The following is a 21481-nucleotide window of genomic DNA, read 5'->3' as shown; positions in this document are numbered from 1 at the left end:
AGCTGCTCCCCGGTGACCCCGAGCTGTGGTGGGAACCTGTGGGATTGCTCTGAGTTCAGGAACAACCACAGGGAACCCAGGAAAGGATCCAGCCACCCCAAGAGTGTCATTTTAGGTTGGTGTCCATGACAATCCATAAATCAGAACAGCTGGAGGACCTCTACCCTGAGGAATTGCTACTGGGCCTTTCTGCTCCTGGTTTATGGGTGGTGCTTTCAGCCCAGCTGTAGATTTACTACACACAGAGTTTTCACAAAAACTGCTACTGCTTGTAATACCAACTGGCAGCTTTCTTAGCCCATCTGATCCATAATTTTCCATTGAAGGGAATTCAGTGTGCTGCAATGGAGCAACAGGTCTGGAGGAGGGTGGGCTATCAGCAAAGAGTGTGGAAACCCAGAATTTCCTTGTCTGTGTCATGCAGATTTAAAAAGTAGTGCTCTGTACCTCTGTGGCTGTGCTTCCAGCACACAACTCAACGGCTTGCACCAATTTTAGAGCATTTTTATTTCAGACCATTTCCTACATTCCTGCCAGCCTGTCTCCCAGATGCCATTGATGGCGTTTTTAAAGAAATAATTACGATTTTTTATGTTGTTTTTTTTTTTCTATGCCTTCCTTAAATGGCTTAAAATCTTTCTGACAACCCCTCTTGAGACACCTATTTAGTGTCAAAGAGCATAACGTTCCCAAGTTTTAAAAGGGCCCTCGAATAATACTGATCGATCAATGTGCTCCTTGGGAAAATAGCTCTCCAGATGGTCCATCGGGACAGGAATTGCTGGTCGTCACAATGCGGAGCCAAAAAGCGTCACTAATGTGGGCTGTTGTGAGGCACGCTTCCTTTGTGGGCCTCTGAATGCCCTAAATAGGGAAGAAAGTGTGGGAAACTCGGAGAAACTCAGGCCCACACTCTGAGGTTAATAGGGGCTTTGTCAGGAGAGTATTCCTGAGCTGTGGGATCAGCATAATAAACAACATCTTCCCTAAGGGTGGGAATGGGTTGGGAGCAGGGGAGAGTCACCCCAGGGGCCGGAGGAGCCATAAGAAGCTTTGCGTTCAATTATGAGAAGTGATAATAATTAATAAATTGTAAACATAACCTTTGCTGTGCGGGGGCCGGGCAGGCCGGAGGTCTGGCTTTTAGCTCTGGGGTAATTGGGAAATTAAAGCCCAGAGGGGCAACTTTGTGCTTGATGAAAAGCAGAAGGGGAGCACTTGCACCAGGGTGGATCTGACTCCTTGCAGCAAAAAAAAAGCAGCTTTTCCGGTGGGGTTTGGTCCCTTCCCACTGCCCAGGGAGGAGGCACTCACTGTTGCTCTCCCTTACACACTTTTTTACACAGCCTGCAGAGGTGCTGCCAGTTGTGACCCTCAAATGTGGTTTCCTTGGGTGGAATCCCATCCCCAGAAGAGCAGCAGCCTGTTCCGTGCCACGTGTGACTCTGTTCCCAGCGGTGCACATCAGGCTGGGGTGGGCTTTGGGGCACATGGCACTCCAGCTGAGCCCGAGTTCCCCCAAACTGCCCTAATTAGGCTTGAATTAAAACCCCACAGGCATGGACAACAGCTGGAGTTTTGCTGGGATTCAGAAGCTTGTGCTAATTGACAAGGACAAGTTGAACACAGTGACTTCTTCGAGCTCGCTAAGCAACCATAAAGCCTAAAAATATCTCTTCTGAATTATTTAGCAGTTCATTAGCAAGAACAAATCTGGAGCACTGGTAGAGACCTGTACCAAACCCCTCCTTGCACTGCACTGGCAGAGAGGTGAAGAGCACTCAACCAGCCTGTGCACAAATTATAACCTAAATGATCCATGGCCCATAATGAGGCAGAGCAGCACATCCCTAACTCAGCTGTTTGGCTTTGGGGGCCTTTTTGTGTGGTTAACAGAGGATTTCACCACAGGCCAAGCGAGGCCTGGGCAGGTTCAGTGTTGGAAGCAGTTTGATCTGTGAGCTGAGCAGATCTCAGGTTGCTCCGTGCTTCTGACAAGATCAGGTGTTCAATGTTTCCGTTTGTTTGGGAGCAAAGCCTGTGTGCTTGAAATGCAGCTTTTCAATGGCACCTCTCTCAGGGAAGCTGAGGAGAGTTGAATTGTTGACCAAATGTGTTTCATGCTGTTCCTGTATCTCTGGGAGAAGGAGAGGGTTCCCTGTCATAAAGCCAAATCAGTGAATTACTGTGGTTAGAGAAATGATTGTGACATGATTATTTGTGCAGATTTATTTTGAAGAGAAGGTAAAATAAAAGGAAATAATTTAACAGAGGAAATGCTTCCTCAGTCTCTCCTATCTAATTATACTGTTAGCTATAATCTCACTTCAGTGAAGGGAGCAATTCTGTTATTGCCTAACAGAATTTGTGTCTTAAAATCAAGACAACAAAAATTCACCTCACCTGAAGTTCACCCCACTTCAGGTAGTTTTAAAGATCCCCAAGCTGAGGCAGGTGCCAAACTCTTTGGATGTTATTGGGCAATTTGCACAATACTCCCTCCCAAACAGGCAGAAAGCACAAGGCTGAGTTCAGGTGGGAAAATCAGTGGGGGAAATGAAGTGGCTGTGGAATGAGTGATTTGTTGAAGGCTGAATAGGTTGCTGTTAAATCTGAAAGGTTGACACCTCTCAGCACCTCACTTCAATTTCACTTCCATTTTCATTTTTGATAATTTTTCCAGAGGCTGCTTCCTTACAGGATCTGAAATCCTGCTCTGCCAAAGGGATTTCACAGATGTAAGTCATGTACTGGAGGGAAGGGCTCAGAACTGACACTTCCTGATGGCTTCTCCACCACAGGAGAGTCTGCATGCACCCAGTCCAGCAGTGTCAGCCCTTTTAATCATTCCAAAGCAAAGGACTAATGACTAAAACCATTTTTATTGTATTGTACAGTGAAGACACGCAAGTTGAACATCACACAGGATGAATACATCACAACTTTATAAAAGCTTTTTAAGCTCCTTAGCATGCTCAGTGAATGATTATAAAGTACTTACTGCTTCCCTTCCTCCCCCTTTTCCTTACGGTATAGCACAGGTATTTCCTTTACAAAAGGCATCAATTATCCCTCAAATGAGAGCAGCACAAAGTGACATGAAGAGAATTGTCCCTAGAGCTCTCTGTGATCATCACAACTTTCTGTAAGAAGGATACTAAAAATAGCAGAGGAGCTTCAGAAGAATCAGCATTTCTTTAATAACATCTTTCACTCAAAAGGGAAAGGCTCAATCCTCTCTTTATGATACAAAATACATTCTCCAAAGGGCTCCTTCTTGAGGAAGGTCAATACATTATCTAGAGACAATGGAGCACTTGAACCAGTGACCCAGGCAGTCAGCAGAAAGATTTCCACTGACAGCCACAGGCTCAGCAGCCTGTGATGGAAACTGCAGGGCATTTGCTCTCTAAATCACCACAGAACTTGGTCCTGTCTTTGGCCAGGAGCCACCAATAAAAGCAACAAATTTGCTGCAAGATACACCCACAGTCCTTCACTATGAAGGGAAACCACCCAGCGACCCTCATTTCTGGTGACAGAAAAACGATAACCGCCCCCTCCCACCTTTGGAAAGCAATGTTTCCTACTTCAAAGAGGAACTAATAAACCACAGGTCCCTCTAGTATTTGTAGCAAAACGTAGGAATAAAGTTCAGCAGGTCTACCAGGGTCTCCAGATGGTCGGAGCAGCGGCCACGCTCTTCTGGACAGGCTGTTTTCTGGGAAACACGCAGGGAGACAGGGGGGAGCCACGCAGAGCTGGAGAGTACGAGGCATCTGCGCCCAGCTGAGCCTTGCAGAAGTGCTTGATGAGCTGAACCTGGGTCTCCTTCTTGGGCTCGTAGTAGGACAGAAAGTGCATCGCTTCCTTGAGGCACCGCAGGTACCCGCTGTTAAAGTCCTGCTCTGGGTTCTTGTGGATGAACGCTGGAAGAGAAAGAAAAGCAAAAGCAGCAGGTTAAAATCGTGACCAAAACATGGGGCAGTGATGATTTGTGCAGTGACTTTCATGTGCCTGGGGCTGGGGTGCTCCAGCCCCTGCTCGCCTCGGGGTGTCCGGGAGGGCACAGCCCTGGGAGCAGGTCCAGGTGTGAAATACCTGCTCTGCACTCACTTTTTTGGTCCTGCAGCTGGCTCTGCTGCTTCAGGTAGCTGACAGCCACTTCCAGGATGTCGGCTTTCTCCAGCTTGGAGTTGGGCTGGTGCCTCTGAAACTCCTTCTCCAGGAGCAGTTTCAGCTGCTCGATGCTGCTGTTAATCCGGTCCCGGCGCATTTTCTCCACCACCGGCTTCCTCAGCTGTGAGGGACAGAGCAGATCTTTAGGGATTTTGTGAGACCTGACCCGATTTCCCCTCTGATGCCCTGATACACCCATGTTCAAAGATGCTTTTTTTTTCTTGGCAGGAGAGCTGTGTAATGCTGCCCACCCATTTTAACTTTTAAAAATCTACATAATCTCCCTTATCTCTCTTTAACATATTTGCTTTCCCCCAGACCACTTCTCCCATGTCATATATATTTGCTAGGGGCAGGCCAGCCTTTCCAATCCTCTCAGGGGCTCTACTTACTTTATTCTTTTCCTTTGGCAGCAGCTTCTCCTCCATGTGGATCATGAGAGTGTTGCTGGGAGCCATTCCGAGCGCTCAGCCCTGGGCACAGACCCCACCCAGCTGCTGTGCCGAGCGTGAGGCGATGCTTTGGCAGCTCCCAAGTGCCTCTATTTATACCCGGGGAGCTGGGGCAGATACGTGAGTGTCGGGATCGCCGGTGTTTCCCACAGCCCCGCAGCCAATCCAGGCCCGCAGCGGGACAATAGAGGAAGCATCCATTAGTGCATGGTACATTGATTGCCAATGCCCCGGGGAGAATAACCTTCTGCCCACGCTGCTGGTGGAGTGTGTGGCGTGGGGAGCTGGGAAAGCACTGACCCTCCAGCTGGTTGGGCTGGGATCAATGGCATTCCTGAGGCCCTGCATGTGCCAGGCACAGTCGTGGCGTGGAGGAGGCACACTTTTGGGGGTAGGTGGGAAAGGGAGGGCAGCCCTGCTAGGGTTCAAGTCAACAGCCCCAGGGACATCTCTGCCCATCCCAGAGCCTGGGGGATGTGTGTGTTTGTCTGTGTGGGTGACCCGAAGTGACCACAGGTTTCTTTGCATGACATTTCTAAATGGATGTTGGAGGAACAGGGAGAATAACTAGGGAATGGTAACCCCATTTTCTCTCTTCCCCATAACACACTAGGGTCTGTGAGCCCACTGAACCAGTGTTCCCATTATCCCCATTAAGGACAGCCCACACTGTCCAGCAGAGCTGGGCCATGCAGAATCACTCCTGTAGCTCTTGCTTTTCCTTTTTCTCATCTGTCTCTTTCACAGAGACATTTTCAGGAATGATGGTTAAGATGGGCTAAAGGATAGCATCAGGCTCAACCCAGAATCCTGGGAAGTTTTGGGAAACCAGAGGTGGGTCACGAATGGGGTTTAGCAGCCGAGGCCCATCTTTGGCCCTTAGGTCCGTTCTGCTTCTTGCTGAGCTTTCACGTGTGTTCGGTTCTGACCTGGCCTCGCTGCAGCCTGGCCCTGCTGAGTGTTCTGAATATCAGATCTCAGACACCATGTACCTGCCTCGCTGTGTAACCTTCAGCATGTCATCCCCACTCCATTTTTTTATCTGGAAAATGTGCTGCTTGCTCGTGACTGCATGGAAATGCCAGGATGAATTAAGCCACCATTTCTTTTGTGATAAAGGCAAGAAAAAGAATGAAGCTTTGAGGGCACTGGAGGTCAGTTCTGATGTTGTGTTATGAGAAAAATCTCTGCCTGAGTACAGTCCTCGAGGCAGCACCAAAAATAACCCAGAAGCTACCCGGGGAAAGCTGTGCTGCATCCTGCCATGTGTGGGTCCAGCCCGGGGTGCCCCAGGCAGAGGTGTGCTCCTCCTCTGAGCATCTGGGCATGGCAAGGGAGGAGGGAAGTGTGCAGTGAGGTAAGAAAGCCAAAGAATTTCTTGCTTGGAAATGCTGCAATGAAGCCCGAGGGTAATGGGCAGTTGACAGGAAGGAGGGAGGTGTTGCTGGAATAGGCAGCGATGTGGGACTCATTGTAGCGGCCTGAATGGACTCAGCTCTTTGTGAAGGGCAGATGTTGTCCTTGGAGCCCTTTATTCCCTGTGTTGTGGGAAAGCCAGGAGACAAGACATCTCATGAACACTTTGAAGCAGTCAAACGATTATGATACAAAATAAGACACAGCTCAGACACCATGCCCCAGCTTCTGCCAGCTTTAATGAGGTGTCGCCTGTTTTCCTGTGGTCTTTGGCTGGCCTTCCTCCAGGAGCTGGTATCCCGGGTTATCCCTTTCCTAGCAAGGGAGCCATGCTGGCAGACCTTGCAGCCAGGAGCTGACAGGTAGGCATGGACCAAGCTGGTTGAAGACTCTTCAGTGTCAAAAACCATCTTTTTCCCAACTCCTGAGAAGCCCTGACCTTTATTGCTGTATTAGAACTGATAGCCAGATGGTCTTTTGGGAGTTGGATTCTTTCCCTTTAAATCATTCAGGCTCAAGCACCGTCACTAATGTCGGGAGTAGTTGCAAGGCACACTTCTATTGTCCCAGCAAGAAATGTTATCAATGGGGGAAGAGTATGGGAAAGGCAGAGAAATCCAAACCCACACAGCCTGGCGCTAATAACTCCTTTGTGGAGCTGCGCTTCTGTTGGGGCGCCATGAACTCCGTGCCTTTTTCACCCAGGAAGGCTGAAACAGGCACGTTTCACCATCCAGGGGCTTCTCTGGGATCTGTGTGCACTGGGAGAAAAGGGTGACAAGGGGAAGGGACACTGGTTCACGCAGGGGTGGCTGCAGGAGTGCCAAGCTGAGCTGCAGCTCAGACTATCCCAGGGCTGCTGGTTTGTTCCACCGTGCCTCACTTTGCTCTTCTGGGAAATGGGAGAGTGGTGCTGAGCTCTTCCACAGAGCCCTCTTGGAACTGGGAGCTGACCTGTGCCTGTGGTGGGAGGCAGGGGCAGGGCTGATGTGGCCCTTGTGCTTTTTTGGCATCACCTGGGAAAACCTCAGGCAGCAGAGTGGAGGAGCAGCAGCGCTGAGGGTGATGAGGGGGGGCTCTTCTCCTTGTCTCACAGAGGAGTTTCTGCCTGTTTGTTGAGAGCAGTACTGGGAAGGCTTTTTTACCCAGGGAAATGGAGGGAGGTCAGGATCAAGCCAGCTCTGATCTCAGTTTAATGGGGAATGTGCTGGTGGGAGCACCACTGAGGGACATGGCAGCAATATCACTGCCAGTGTCCCAGGCAGACATGCCCGAGTGGGAATTATTATCTTTGAATGCTATTCAAAATGATGAACCTTGAAGAGCTATTGGGTCTGTATGTGACTGCCGGGTGGACCTGTCCTAATGAGTAAGATTCATGGATTTCAGCACCACAAACCCCTGCAGTATTATCACATCCCTTGACCACCCTCATGTACTCACAGCTTCTTCCCAGGAGGTTCTTGTTCAAGGTGTGAAAATACAGGGAGCTACCTGTTTGAGCTGACCCCTAATGATCCTCTGACACTTCTTAATTGAGGAGCCACTGCTTCTTTTGGTGTCTCAGATGAGGATCCCTTCTTCCAGCCCTAACACTGCCCCTGCTCCTGCCCCTGCCCCTGCCCCTGCCCCTAACACTAACCCTAACCCTAACCCTAACCCTGCCTATCATGCTCTGCTCAGGGTCTTTCAGTGACATGACACAGAAAATAGTTTAAACACTATTTGGCTGGAAGGCAATATATAAAGAAATAACCATGTAAAACTTGCTGTTCAGGATTGGCTTCTGTTCCCACAAGGGAATCATAACTCTGCATGTGAACCAACAGAGTGGGAGTGGAGGGAAATCTGCCTTTTCCAGGGGAAAAGGTTATGTTGTTATTAGACCTATTGTATGAAATATTCCATTAAATGTCATGGCATTATCTTGCCTCCTTGAGACACCAGAACCCCCTCAAAAATGGGGTCTTAATACTGTAAAGTACATACTTCACAGATTTAACCTTTTTTAATTAGTTTTTCTTCAGATCCAGAATGTTAATATACTGCCATTCCCAGGTGCATGAATGAAGAAAAGTGGACTTTGATCATTAAGAAACATCTGAGACATTTTTAGGGTTGTTAGAGGCAAAAACAATTTCTATAGCTGCTTCTGTGGTGACCCCCAAGTAGTCATGCCCCAATGACATACTCCTTCTACAGTGAGTATAACAAATAATTAAAAATTAAGGAGAATTTATTATTTTTCTGCCCAGCTGAAATTCCCACAAGTCACCTCTCAGCATATTCAAGAGTGCACAAGAGGGATTTATTATTTCCTGGTATATTGACTCTGAAAGGTCTGGGGATTACAGCTGCTTTGCACATGAATAGCTGGAGTGTGTTGTACAAAAGGCATGGTCTGTGGGATAATGGGGTTGGATGTGGGAAAGCGCTGACCCTGGGGGAGAGCAGGCTGGTGCCTGATGGCAGGAATCAATTATGTCTCAAAGGAACACATTGCCCTGGGAGCAGGCTTGGCGGGAGCCACCATGTTCTGTGTTTACCACCCTCCTCCTTCCAAACCCGGATAAAACAACTACGGGATATATCCTGTCCTGCTCCTTCCCGGGGCTCACAGCGCTCAGTGCTGAGTTACTGGGGATTTTGGAAATGCTGCCGTTCCCCACCTCTGGAATGGGGCTGGGGGATATCCCACGTGCTGCCAGCTGGGTTTGAGGTTTCTCCCAAGCACCTCAGATAGTGCTGAGTTCACTGGGAGCTCCTTGAAAATCCTTTGGAACTTCCCATCAGTCACCTCCCCTGCCCTGGCCAAGGAAGGGAACAGCCTGTCACTGACAATGCAGTGGGGGCAGCAAACAGAAGCTGCTGGGTTCATGCACTTCCTTCATTGTTTGGTTTTGGGTGGGTTTTTTGGGAGACAGTGGCATTCAGCTCTTACAATGGGCTCCGCACCTCTGAGGGTCCGGCAGTGCTGCCAGCCTTTCAAGTGTCAAAATTTGGGCTTTGAGAAACCAAGAAACAGGCAGAACATCACAGGGATTTAACAAAAACAATTTGATGTTTCTAATAAAAATAGAAGCATTTTGATGGATTTTTTTTTTTAACTGAGAACTTGGGCTTTGGATCGATATAATTAATTTTCTCTCTCACAGAATTATGAGACTTGGATGTGAAGTCCTGCTGAAGGCCTGAAGTATTATGAGTCTCCTGATAAAAGTCACAAGACTCAACAAACAGTGCTGCCAAGCTTTTGGCAGGGAGCAGGTATCCTGCAGAGAGGATATTTCAGCGAGCAGGTTGGAAATAGGGAATGTGGCTCCTGAGGTTTGGCCCCAGCAACCACTTACTGTCATTAACAAGGGGGGAATGGTGTGTCTGTGCCAGACAGGAGGGCAGGCACCTCTCCCCTGACAGCAGCAGCAATTAATCCCATCTGCATGGGGCAGACATTTAATCACTCAGAGGCCAGCAAGGGCAGCAGTGGGAGATAAGAGCCACAGGCTTCCTGGGTGTCCCCTGAGCCTCGATCGATTTTCCCTGCCTTGGGAACAAGTTTATAACCTGAAGCTGACTCTCCTGTATGTCCCAGTGGATTTCTCCCTTTCCCTCGAGCTCAGCCTGAGTTTTGGGGTGAGTTTTGGGGTGTAAGGTCCCACTGGAACCCATTTTCTTGTGCTTGGCAGCCATCAGTCACCAGCTGTGGAGGACAACGGACATGTGTCTCGGGAAAGTGTCCCGGGGCTCCTGTGAGGTCCTGCCCTGCCAGGCAGGTTGGTTTTGGAGACATCTTTGCCATATTCAGCAAGCAGCAGAATGAAGAGATAGTGTCTGATAAAAGCAAGAAGGGTTTTTCAGAAGGTAGAAAACCTGGTCCTGAGCCAAGCAAAGGACTGGCAGAGGGGCACACACAAGAGCTGCCAGGCCATGGGCAGGGTTGGATGCCCTCATCTCCACCCACAGGGCAAGGCACGTTGTCAAATTCTCTCATATTCCCTCAGGAGTCCATGTAATTCAGGGCACACTGCATCCCCTCCCCTGAGGAGCTCCAATCCCAGGATAACCATACCTGCTGGGAAGCAGCTGAGCAGAATTCCACGGTGCTGACAGACAGACTTGCCCAGGGCCTAAGCACAGCTGCAGGTCTGCAGGAGTATAAATAATCAAATTAAAACTTAGTTTACTTTCTGGAGATACGGAGTTATTTTCTGTTGAACACATCAGTAAGAATTTCCTGATTGGGGATTTGAGTGCATCTTCCTTTCCAGCTGTTTCATGGGCTTAGAAAAATTATACTAAATAACATTTTCAAACCCCACTGCTGAACTTGAGGGCAGAGGAGAACTTTGGTGTTTGCTTATCCGGGTGGTGCATGGCTGTGAGTGTGGTCCAGCCTGGAAATCCAAGTCCTCCCACAAGCAAGGGAGCATGCCCCATTCAGAGATGCCAAAGCTAATTAAAACAAAAGTGGGTGCTGAGCATTTTTGCAAACCAGATGTCTCAAACAGCCTCTTGGCCATAGAAGCCTGTGACCTGTAGGCTGTTTGAAATCTTGAAATCTTGGTTTTCTCCTCTCAGCCTCATTTTCCCACCTTTGTAAAACATTGCTAATAATACATCCTCACCCACGGAGGAGGTCGCTGAGAATTCATTAGCTGGTATTTGTAAAGCACTTTGAAAATGCAAAGCCAGTGCATTATTCCTACTCTTCTGGATGCTTTCCATGTTATTAAAATCAGGATTTCAGAAAGGCTTATCTGGGATCAAAACAGCATCCCAAACTTGAAAGGAAGCAAGACTGTTAAACCATCAACTGTCGCCTCCCCCTCCAGCCAGATGTTAAGCCCTAAAGAACTGAAGTGGCACAAGGAATTACTTTCCCAAGTTCCCCCAGCTGGGCTGACAGGCCTTGATCAATGGTTTTCTCCACGGTGAGGGCTATGCAGATGGTCTGCCCAGAGCAAGGTTTCTGTTGAGTACAAAGGGAAGTCAAACACCATTTCTAATTCAGCTTGTAGCATGGCACACTTCCTTTATCCTGCGCCTGAATGCCCTGAATGGGAGAGCGGTGTGGGAAACTGGAGGGAACTCCACACTCACCACGGCTGTGGGGCTCTGAGACACCCCTGTCCTCACACCACATCTGCCTGTGACAGGCAGGGGGGAAAGGAGCGACAGATTGAAAAATCAGATTATAAAACCTGCATGGAGGGAAAGTAAACCATGAGGAAAAGGGAAAAAAAGGGAAGGAAGCTGTGCAGGAAGACAGAAATTGCACCAGGACAAGGAAGGACAGGGAGGAAATGCAGGGAAGGATTAGGAGGAAAAACAGGGAAGGGCTGGGAGGAAATGACAGGGAAGGGAACTGCAGAACAGTATCTTGCTCTTCCACCAGTCAGGCCAAAGACAATTATCCCACTGGAGGTGGCAGAAGCGGGTTAGATTGCACTGGGACTTCTGAGCCACGTGCCCTGTTTGCCTCTTTAATTGCCCAGTCTGTTCAATATGTCTCAGGAAACAGAGCAATTCCTGTGGACCATGAGGGTATTGTGAGAGTTTCGTACAGCCCATGTGGAGCTATGGGAACTGAGCCTGGCTTTTAAGAAAACTCAGTCAGGTTTTATACCAGCAATACCAGGGGGATGGAAGAAATGGGAAACAACAGACCTGATTCTCATTTTGGTATCTGGAAGGAGAAAATTCAATTTTTGATTAGGTTTTGATAAATTCTGCTGTAGGTCTAGAGGTAATTTGTATCTACAAGTTAACAGAGATCAGGAAATAGTTCCAGAGGTATGAAATCTGCAGAGCAAATATTGGAGTCCAAATTGTCTGTTGGCCTCAGTGGGGATCCCAGTAAGGCCTTGGGATTGGACCCATTTTATTTTCCACCTCAGGATGCTCCTCAGGACTCAGCACTAACTAAATATCCCACATTTTGCTGTCTTTCCTGTTCCCAGTTCATCTCTGCCCCGCTCCCCTTTCTGAAGGACTTACTAACATACGACTGTGGAAGTTTGCGTACTCCAGAGTTTCCCACATCATTCCTTAACTATATTCCCTCCTGTCACAAAGGAAGTGTGCCCGACTACAAACCACATTAGCAACGGTGCTTGGCTCTGCTTTGTGTTCAGTGGGAAACCCTGCTCCCAAAAGGCCATCTGGGCAGCACGGACCGGGAGGGAAGCAGTGGGAGCAGGGAGCATCTCTCCAGACTTGGGAAAGCAGCAGCATCCTTGAGGCTTTCTAAAGGGCTAACATCTGGCAGGAATTCTGGGGCAAGGCTGTTGTTGATGCCCTGTTTGAAACATCCAGGTCCAGTATTTTGGGATCCTAATGAGCTTTCTGTCCAGTAGTGTGTATTTTTGGAGTAGGAGGTGTGTAATTCCAAATACATTCTTCTTAAAGTCCACAGACTCTGCAAAATTTATAATAGGGAGGAATTTTTGTTATCACTTTCTTTAGGATTTCCCGCCCAAGCAGAGCATCTGTTTTGGGCAACTGAGCATCTAATCTGAGTAACTCTTCCAACTCAGTCAGTAACTGGCTAATTTTTCCCCTCAGAGTTTGTGCAACCAAAGAGAAAATAAAAAGCTGTTTTAAAAACATGTTTTTATTTCAGATTCTTTAAAATTTGTCCGTGACACAGAGCGAGGACATAAGAACCTCAATGGGTTTCCCACCCAAGGGAGATTTTGCTACATTCACCTCCCAGTAATACATTGAATACTGTAATTCTTACTATCATGCCAAATTTAAATATGTAGGGCCTCCAGCCTCTCTAGTGAAAGTGGAATGCCACAGAAGATTATTTTGCATTCAGCCTCCTCAGGTGCAGGCTCTGGATCAGTTTGGATGTCGGTGGAGAGGAAATTCTGAGCACTGACCCCTCGTCTGTGCCAGTGCGCAACCACTCCCAAGAGCAAGGAGGGTGAGGTTGGCATGGCTGTTCCCATGGAATTAATGTAGTTTTTATCTGAGTGTTGAGTCGAGAATAAGAGGAAAGCAGCAAGAGGAAACAGCAATTGTCTCTAGCAAAACTGCTCTGCCCATCACAGGACTGGCACTTTTCTTCTTCGTGTGCTCAATTAACGAGCTGGAGAAAGGAGTCCCAGCTCCAGAGTTTCTGTTTCAGGGAATCTCCCTGAGAGGGATGAGCAGAGGGCAAGATTGGTTTCAGAGGTGGCATTACATGGGCTCAGAGATAATCCACGGGCTTTGAGGAGAACATGTGAAACGGTGTCACAAAAGCTTTCCCACAACTTGACATAAAAGAACAGCTCAACAGCTGCTGCTCTGTGCCGAGAGAAGGGAGCCCATTCAGGGCAGCACAATAGAGATGGAAAAGCAGAGCCTGGAAGAGGTCATTGAAGCCCTACCTGGTGCTCCAATAATGAGCTGCAGAGTGAGACAGAAATGTGTCCCTGTGCTCTGGGTGTGTTCACATTAAAGGCCCTGTGTGACCACACACACACATTAATGTAAAGGTGAACACACCTACACATATATTAATGGTATTTATACAACTGGTATTTACTCATTACAGTAAGAGCTCCCCAAACATAAGCCCTGACATTACTTGATGGATAAATTGCTGGCAGATCTGGTTCAAGTTTTCCAGCAGGAATCCCTGGCTGTATTTTTATCAGAGACTGTCAGCTCTCCCAGCTGCAGGCACCTCCTGAGCACAGGCTGTGCATCCAACACAGGAACTGGCCAAGGGGAGAATAACAAGGAATCAGGAATTTGATTTCTAGTAAGTTTATGAGGATAGAAATCTCTTCTGCACCCACTTTTCCTCTGTGTATAGACTAAATGAAAATAATTAGAGTAAAATACATTTTGGGGAGGAAGTGAGAAGCAGCATGTGATACTGAACTGATCCCAAAACACTCCCAAGACCCTTCTCCACAAGTATTTGTCTTGCAGGTATTTGGAAACATGAAGTGCTTATGACTTGACTCGAGAGTTTTCGAAAGGGCTGCTGAGGGAAGGGAACAAAGATCAAAGCAGAAAATGCTTACAATAATTGTGTGTACTTAAAATTAAACGTTTTTATTTGCAGTAAGTCAAAGTGGGAAAGCCGTTTTCTGTTTCCCATGGGCAAAGCTGGTGCCAGAGCCACCTGTGGGAGAACCACAAGTGGCTCACTGGGGAAAGCAGGTGAGTGGATTTGAGGAATTTCTGGACGCCAGGAGCTGCTCGCATGTGCGTGTGCCTTGTGCCTGCTCCAGCGTGTGCCTCGGCGCGCTCCCGGGAGCAGCATTCCCGCCATCCGCAGCTGACCTCCTCCTTCCTCCTCCTCCTTCCTCCTCCTCCTTCCTCCCGCATGTGAACCCCGGGCTGCCCCTGGAATGCTATTGATCCGCGGCATTAGTCAGCAGCCTTTCCCATTGAAGGGCAGCTCTTTCCCAGCTCCTGACACGTAACTCTGATCCCAGCCTTTCACGGAGCACACACTCCCCACCTGCTCATCTGGGAGAAGGTCATTATCCGCGGGCTATTCACTGGCACTGGAGCATGCAAGAATAGCTGCTTCTCCCATTGTGCTGCCCATGGCCCGGATTGGCTGGCGAGTGTGGGAAACGCCACCGAGCCGCAGACCCACACACTCGCCCCGAGCTCGGACAGTATAAATATCGGGCACAGGCAGCTTCCAGCAACACGTTTCTCCTGGATTCCACTCCAAGACCTCTCTGCTCAGGACAGATGGCTCCCAGCACCGTTTTCTTGGAGCCTGACAACCTGCTGACACCGAAGGAGAAAAACAAAGTAAGTGCAGGCACAGCAGAGCAGTTTACACCAGCTGAGACCTCGCCTCACACTGTTTAGGAGCAGTGGTGGGCAGCAAACAGCCCTGCGAACTGTCAGGGGGAACATCCTATAATAACAGGTCTCTTTTCCTTTGCTTTTTACAGCTGAGGAAGCCGGTGGTGGAGAAAATGCGCCGGGACCGGATTAACAGCAGCATCGAGCAGCTGAAACTGCTCCTGGAGAAGGAGTTTCAGAGGCACCAGCCCAACTCCAAGCTGGAGAAAGCCGACATCCTGGAGATGACTGTCAGCTACCTGAAGCAGCAGAGCCAGCTGCAGATGAAGAGTGAGTATTGGGTTTTCTTTCAATCTCCATTTTACTTCCAGTCTGTGACTGTTGTATCAATCTCGAGCCATGAACAACTGCTCTAAACTATTCTTTCTTCCATCTTTCTCTTTCCTTCCCATCTGTAGCTGCAGGATCCTTCCATAAAAGCTCCCAGTTTGACTTCAGAGAGGGCTATTCCAGGTGTCTGCAAGAAGCTTTCCATTTTCTCTCTCTCCACAAAGTCCGAACTGAAACACAGACCAAACTTTTAAGCCACTTCCAGAAGAGCCAGTCATCTGCTCCAGAGGTCTCCTTCTCCCCTGGGAACACCGGTGCCCTGAAGCAAGTGTCTCCAAAGGACAGCAGCCCTCTCTGGAGGCCCTGGTAGTTGGGGCAGTCCTCACAGCACAGACCTGTGACAGTCCAGAGGAAGGATCTGACTGCATCTGATAGTCCAGCTCTGATCCTCTCTCCTGTAGGGGATTTTATTTCCCCCTGTGTTTTATTTATGTATGAGAGAATGCCATGCTTTTGACTTTTTTGGGATCCTCTGGCAGAAGTTGAGGTGTTCTCTTTAGTGTTGAAGCTGTGTAGGCACTGCTGCAGTGCTGCCCGGGCAGGGGCGACGTCTTCAGAATGAAGGAGGGTGTTTGTAAATGTTACAGTTGTGATGGACAGGAATTGCTGTAGGAGATTTTCTCTAATATTCCCAGTAAGAGCCATCAGCTTTGCTCTGGCTTGACTGGCGACTCTGGTTGGCTCAGTCACTCTGGAGGATAAATTTATTCCCTTTGGTTCATGCACACTTGGTTAAAATCAATTTCCCTCTGTTTGCTTATCAGTTGTTCAGCATCAAAAATGGGTTTGGTTTTGGTTTGGATTTCTCCCTCATGGCCCTTTCATAGTCCTGTATATACAGTGTGAGGGATGACCAGGAGTTAGGAAATTATGTGGAATATTTCTACTATTTGATGCTTTTTTCAGTTTAGAAAAAGAGTATGTTATTGCTTTATGTTAAAGAAAAGTAGTAGGTAACAGGCTTGATTTGTCAATGTTATACATTTTGGGTGTAAGCTATGCTTTTTTAGCATTTTCATTATAATAATGATTTTTATCTGTATTGAGTGGTTGAATTCCTGGTGGATGATGTTTCTCCCAGTGCTGGGACTGCCCTATGGCTCACCTGCATACTGTGTATGCGTCTCTGTGTGTGTAGAGAGCAATAAAATGCATTTGTGTGCAACTTCTGTGTGGGTCTCTCCATCTGAAGGGCGTGCAGCCGCTTGCACCCCTGAGAAAGGTTAATGGCGCTCTGAAGAAATGGATTTTTTTGGAAAGCTCGAGGAACTCCCATTCATGTTTACTCTGTATATTTTTATGAATCCCACCGTGTGAGCCACCCTGAACCCCAAGAAGTGCTCCTGTCACACAGATTCCCTCAGCTGAATCCTACTGAGCATTTCCTCGCTCACTGCCCCTCCTGTCCCCAAACCCCTCACCTGAGCAGCAATGTCCTGCCCCTGTCTAGAACCCGAGTCCTTCTTTCACACCATTTGTTCACAAACTTGGCCCCCTAAGCTGGGTTTTGGGGGGTTGGTTTGTGCCACGTTTAGAGGGGTTTGTACCAGGATTTGAAGGCTTGGTTTGCCAGGTTTTGAGGGGTGGGTGGGTTTGTGCCAGGTTTTGAGGGGTTGGCTTGCCAGGATTCGAGGGGTTTGTCAGGCTTTGAAGGGTTTGTCAGGTTTTGAGGGGTTTGACACGATTTGAGGAGTTTGTCAGGTTTTGAAGGATTTGTCAGGTTTTGAGGGGTTTGACACGATTTGAGGAGTTTGTCAGGCTTTGAGGGGTTAGTTTGCCAGGATCTGAGGGGTTTCTCAGGCTTTGAAGGGCTGCTTTGGCATAACTTGAGGTATTTTGCTGACTTTGGGCACAGCTCTCTCTCCCTACCAAAGCCTTCCCCGCTGTGCCCGGCCGGGAGGGCGGGAAGCGCTGAGGGAACCCGAGCCGCACAGCCCGGCGGCTTCCCATTCCTTTCCCATTCCTTCCCTTTCCGTCCCCTTCCTCCACGCCTTCTTTCGCTTTTGCTTTGGTGTCCTGCGGGGACCCCTGCCGGGGCACCATGAGGATGGCGAGCGGGGCCGGGGGGAGACCAGACACCACGAAGGAACGGCCTCAGGGGCCGTGGGGGAACCGCCTGAGGGAACCGCCTGAGGGGCCGTGACGGGAAACCACCTCAGGGGTCGTGTGGGACCCGGTTCTTGCGGTATAACCCGGTCCTTGTGTTGCCCCGAGGTCCTCGCCGTGGTGTCGGTCACACAGTCGGAGCGCTGGCTGTGAACTGGGCCAGTGCCCCGTGGGCACCGAGTGTGATGTGGCCAAGAGCGCTTTATGCTTCTTCCCTTCGTGCAAAGGCAGAACTGTGTGAGCTGCTGCCTGTGGTTAAGGGTCTCTGCAGGAATCACCGGGTCACAAAGACTGTGCTGGGCTGTCCTTAGCCAGAGGTGCAGAGAGAAATCCTGTGGGTTTCTCCCTTCTAGGCACAAAATCCAAGGACAATGTGTGTGAAGTTTGCCCTCCTGGCACCTCCACCACAGCCTGCATGTCTGAGACCTGCACCCCACTGCCCGGGGAAGCAGCTTGGACTCCTTTTGGGTGAGTGAGGCTGTTGGATCTGCATTTTAGTCTCTTCCAAACAGCACCATCTTCCTTCCAGTAAGGCTCCAAGTGTGGAATCCTGTTCCTATTCTTCTTGGGAACAGCTTAACTCCTCTCTTTATAAGCTCATTCACATGACAGATGTAGCGTTCAGCCTCTTGTCCAAACTTATCACTGCATGGGGGGCTCTCTGGTGGTTCCAGCAGAGCTGGCTATGGAGCCTGGGAGAGCAGAACAATTGTGGTACCTCGGTTTCAGGTGACACATCCCTTATCTAGAGTAGAACAGCTGACAGTTTGCTTCTGAGGAGAATCATTTTGCACTTACAAGCATTAAAGCAAAGAGGTAAGAGCCAGCTCCCACTTGGATTACCCACCAAGTCAGGAAGACCTTTGGGAGGTGTGATGTGGAAAACAGGGCAGCAGTGCCACTGGCAGGTTCTAACACCACAATTACTTCTTTTCTCACATCACACCTGAGGAGCAGGACACTTCCACAGTTCCACCTCTGATAGCAGTCATGGCAATCCTCATCTCTGTGGTCCTGCTGGCTGGTGCAGCTGCCCTCCCAGATATCTGGCAAATGAGGAAAAGTTAGGTGCCCCATAAGTATGAAGAACATGACTGTAAAGGGTTAGTTTTACAATAATATCCTGAAGAACGGTCTCAGTTCTTCAGCTGAAAATCCCCCTTGCTGCTTGTTGATGGGACTGTTTCCTCTGCAGCAGTGTCAGCGGTATCTCTTTTTTTGGGTAATACATTAAAATCCGATTTGAGAGTGGCCCAACAGCGGTTCTTGCTCTTAAGAGAGAAGTAAAAGCCTGGCTATTAGCAGTGTAAAGAGTAGGATTTTCTGATAAAAGCTGACTGTTCATACTCTGTGTTTTCCTTTGACGTGTCATAAAGCATGACCAGCACGGCCAGGCTTTGATGTTCACGAGGAGAAAGGGGATCAAACAACTGCTCCTGTGCAGGAAGTTGGTGCCGACCCCGAAGGAACCAGGCCTGAATTGGACATTGTTTGAACTGTGGCAGACAATGGAGATGGTTAAAAAACCCAAGCACAACCCTTTTTTCCCCTAAATGATCATGAAGAGAAAGGCAACTTGAAAATGAAAAGGAGGGTTTGCAAAGAAGTTAATGAAATAGCCCAGTGGCATCTTCTGAAGCATCAAAGTCTGAAATAGCTGAGTGATCAAGGCGCTGGGAGTGTCATCAGGGGCTGGAAAGCTCTTCCCTCTTACATCCCCTTCAGGAGCAGTGGGCTGTGTGGAATGCCTGGACTTTTCTTCTTCCCCCATGGACAGTTGACACTTGGTATGCATTAATTATTCCACTATTGCTTGTTGGTGGGAAAAAAATGGCTTTTTTTTTTCCATTTTAAACATTCCACATAATACACAACGCAGTTTCCAATGCATTTTTGTACAGATTTTTCAGTTTTTAGGAGTAAAGAAGACACTGCTAGGAAAAGGAATTGTGCCCAGCAAGAACCAGGTAGTTTTTAGTAAAGGAAGTTAATATCCTCTGAGTCGACTGTGTCTAAAAATAAAGTTTTATTAAAGAAAACACATTCTTCCTGTGAAAGAACTTTCCTGGTGTCTGCAGAAGGGAAGACTCTGAGTTGTGTGGCTGTTTGCTTTACCTTAAGGAAAAGGATTATTCTGGAAGACCATCCTGGTGGATGTTTTTTAAGGAAGGATTTGGTGAGGACAGAAATGCTTTCGTTATCAGGATGATCTTTAAAATGAGATGTGGAAGAATCTGGAGAAGCACAGAGAAGGCTTGGGATGGGTGTGCTGGGACCCATCTGGATCTGGGAGGTGGCATCCACATGACCATGAGGAATGGAAAAAATGGGAAATGGTGGCCTTTTGCACAGGGAAAATATGATAGACAGCTCCTTAATTTTTTTTTTCCTTTTTTAAAACTTTGTTAACAGTTTGTTCAGCAGAATTGGTTCTGGATGTTTTTGCAGAATAAGGTGATGTTTCAGAAACTCTGTGGTTTATAGGAACGGCTGTGCAAAATCACAGCTCTGATGGGAAAAGCTGCAGGCAATGGAAAATGGAAAGGTTTAGGGAATGCTTTAAAACTCCTTAAAAAAATCTCTGCTGTACACAGGCAGATCTGTCCATGAAGAAACACTTTCTGTTACAGTTCTAAGAATAAAAACATGGTGATTTTTAGGGTGGGATTTGGTTTTCAAGTGCAAACACTGGTCCCATTCTCATGTTCTGAAAACCTGTGCATTGTAGTAATCATGGAAGGGCAAAGTGCCCCCAGCTGCTGTCACCCCCAGCTCTTTTTGTACAAAAAGGAGTGCCAAAATTCCACAAATTTTCTAGTTTGGGAAGTACCTGAACATAAAAAGAGACTGATTCTGAAAAGGGGTGCCACAATTCCAAAGTTTGGGAAGTAACTGAACCGGAAAAGAGGCTGATTCTCGTGTGTCTGCTGAGCCTTGGGTTTGCTTTTGGTGGTCAAATGAGTGACAAGTCTGTAAAGTGTTTTCTAACATTTCTTTCTGAAAATACCAGGAGCACCCAGCAAATCCACTGCTTGTTTTGTGCTTGCTGATTTTGTGGCTGGTTGGGTGTCCTGACTGTGTGACAGTGAGCAGTAAAGACAGAAATCGGGGAAAATACAATATTTTTTTCTGACCTTTTTCTTTCTTTGGTTAATGTTTCACTGGGGGGGTTGGATGTTTTCCAGCACTTCCAGCTGTGGAAGCTGCTAATTGTTAACCACTGCTCATCCCTCCACAACACTCATGAGGGGTCACTGCCATTGTTGAGTGAAAAACTTTCAAGATAAAACCAAACCCCCAAATGGAGAAAATTCAGAGAACAGTGACAAGGCACCTTCAGCCATCTCTGTGCTACAGTCACCTTTCTGGTAAGTTCTGTTTTTTTTTTCTTTTTTATTTGCTGATGGCTTATTCTTGTTGCTGAAGGTAACTGGATCTTGAGGTATTCAGTGTTACTTTTTTACTGAGGTGAACTTTTAAATAAACAGCAGTGAAAGCAGCTCATCAGGAGGGAAAGGAGTTGTGTTATTGTTGTTCAGCAAGTGTTGTCATTTACGAGGAGGGATTTATGAATTTTTTGGTAGCAGTTTATCCAAAGGCGTTTTTGCAAAGACATATCTGTCCTCCAGCCCCGTCATTATGACTTCCAGTGGGTTCACTTGCAGGTGGAAGCTGTTGTAGGTGAGTCGGAAGCTCTGCTCAGCCAGGGAAAGAGGTGCAGCATCAACAAGGATCAGCAATCTCCCAACTAAAAATGAATTTTTTTGCAGTGTTTGATGTCTGCACCAACTGTGGTTCGATGGAGTCTGAAAGTTGCTCCTGTGGGATGGGAGTTTAGGTGTTTTAGGAGCTGGAGCGGGATTTGTCACCAGGTGGCAGCATGGGAGAAGGAAAGGCTTCGGATTCCTCCCGGGAAACATCGGGATCTTCCCTCTTTTCCTAAGTATGTAATAAAGCTTCTCTGAGTCTTCACTCTCTACGAGTCTAAAACGCAGCAAAACGCCTCTGGGCACAGAACTTCCCACAGAGCTGAAACATTTTACGATTGTGGAAAGGTAACACAGTGGTCAGTCAGAATTCAGGGCCGTTTCCTGGGGATTTGGAGCCAGTCTCTTATCCCCAGTTTGTGTGGGGGCTGTAAGGGGAGGTTGGAACTCATGCACTTGGCA

General features: G+C 48.0%; 2 protein-coding genes across 2 annotated transcripts; one reads left to right on the top strand and one right to left on the bottom strand.

The window, feature by feature from the left end:
* Positions 1-2863: 2863 nt before the first annotated feature.
* LOC104693290 (transcription factor HES-5-like) lies at positions 2864-4686 on the bottom strand. Its single transcript, XM_010405850.3, has 3 exons — positions 4572-4686; positions 4117-4300; positions 2864-3929 (listed from the first exon to the last, which is right to left on the bottom strand). Exons 1-3 carry the CDS (start codon positions 4635-4637, stop codon positions 3664-3666), a joined length of 516 nt encoding a protein of 171 aa, XP_010404152.1. The 5' UTR covers positions 4638-4686; the 3' UTR covers positions 2864-3663.
* Positions 4687-11052: 6366 nt separating this feature from the next.
* On the top strand, positions 11053-16371 carry HES5 (hes family bHLH transcription factor 5). The gene is made up of 3 exons (XM_010405849.4): positions 11053-14819; positions 14966-15146; positions 15275-16371. Exons 1-3 carry the CDS (start codon positions 14757-14759, stop codon positions 15514-15516), a joined length of 486 nt encoding a protein of 161 aa, XP_010404151.1. The 5' UTR covers positions 11053-14756; the 3' UTR covers positions 15517-16371.
* The last annotated feature ends 5110 nt before the right edge of the window (positions 16372-21481 follow it).

The sequence above is a fragment of the Corvus cornix genome, chromosome 21 (assembly GCF_000738735.6).
Source record: "Corvus cornix cornix isolate S_Up_H32 chromosome 21, ASM73873v5, whole genome shotgun sequence".
Taxonomy (NCBI): domain Eukaryota; kingdom Metazoa; phylum Chordata; class Aves; order Passeriformes; family Corvidae; genus Corvus; species Corvus cornix.
Note: the sequence above shows the minus strand (reverse complement) of the source record. Positions and strands in the feature narration are given on the sequence as shown.

Coding starts and splice junctions, on each gene's coding strand:
- LOC104693290 (XM_010405850.3), bottom strand. CDS start 4,637: ATGGCTCCCAGCAACACTCTCATGATCCACATGGAGGAGAAGCTGCTG. Junction 4,301..4,571: donor TGCCAAAGGAAAAGAATAAA/GTAAGTAGAGCC, acceptor TGTCCCTCACAG/CTGAGGAAGCCGGTGGTGGA. Junction 3,930..4,116: donor CCAGCTGCAGGACCAAAAAA/GTGAGTGCAGAG, acceptor TTTCTCTTCCAG/CGTTCATCCACAAGAACCCA.
- HES5 (XM_010405849.4), top strand. CDS start 14,757: ATGGCTCCCAGCACCGTTTTCTTGGAGCCTGACAACCTGCTGACACCG. Junction 14,820..14,965: donor CACCGAAGGAGAAAAACAAA/GTAAGTGCAGGC, acceptor TGCTTTTTACAG/CTGAGGAAGCCGGTGGTGGA. Junction 15,147..15,274: donor GAGCCAGCTGCAGATGAAGA/GTGAGTATTGGG, acceptor TCCCATCTGTAG/CTGCAGGATCCTTCCATAAA.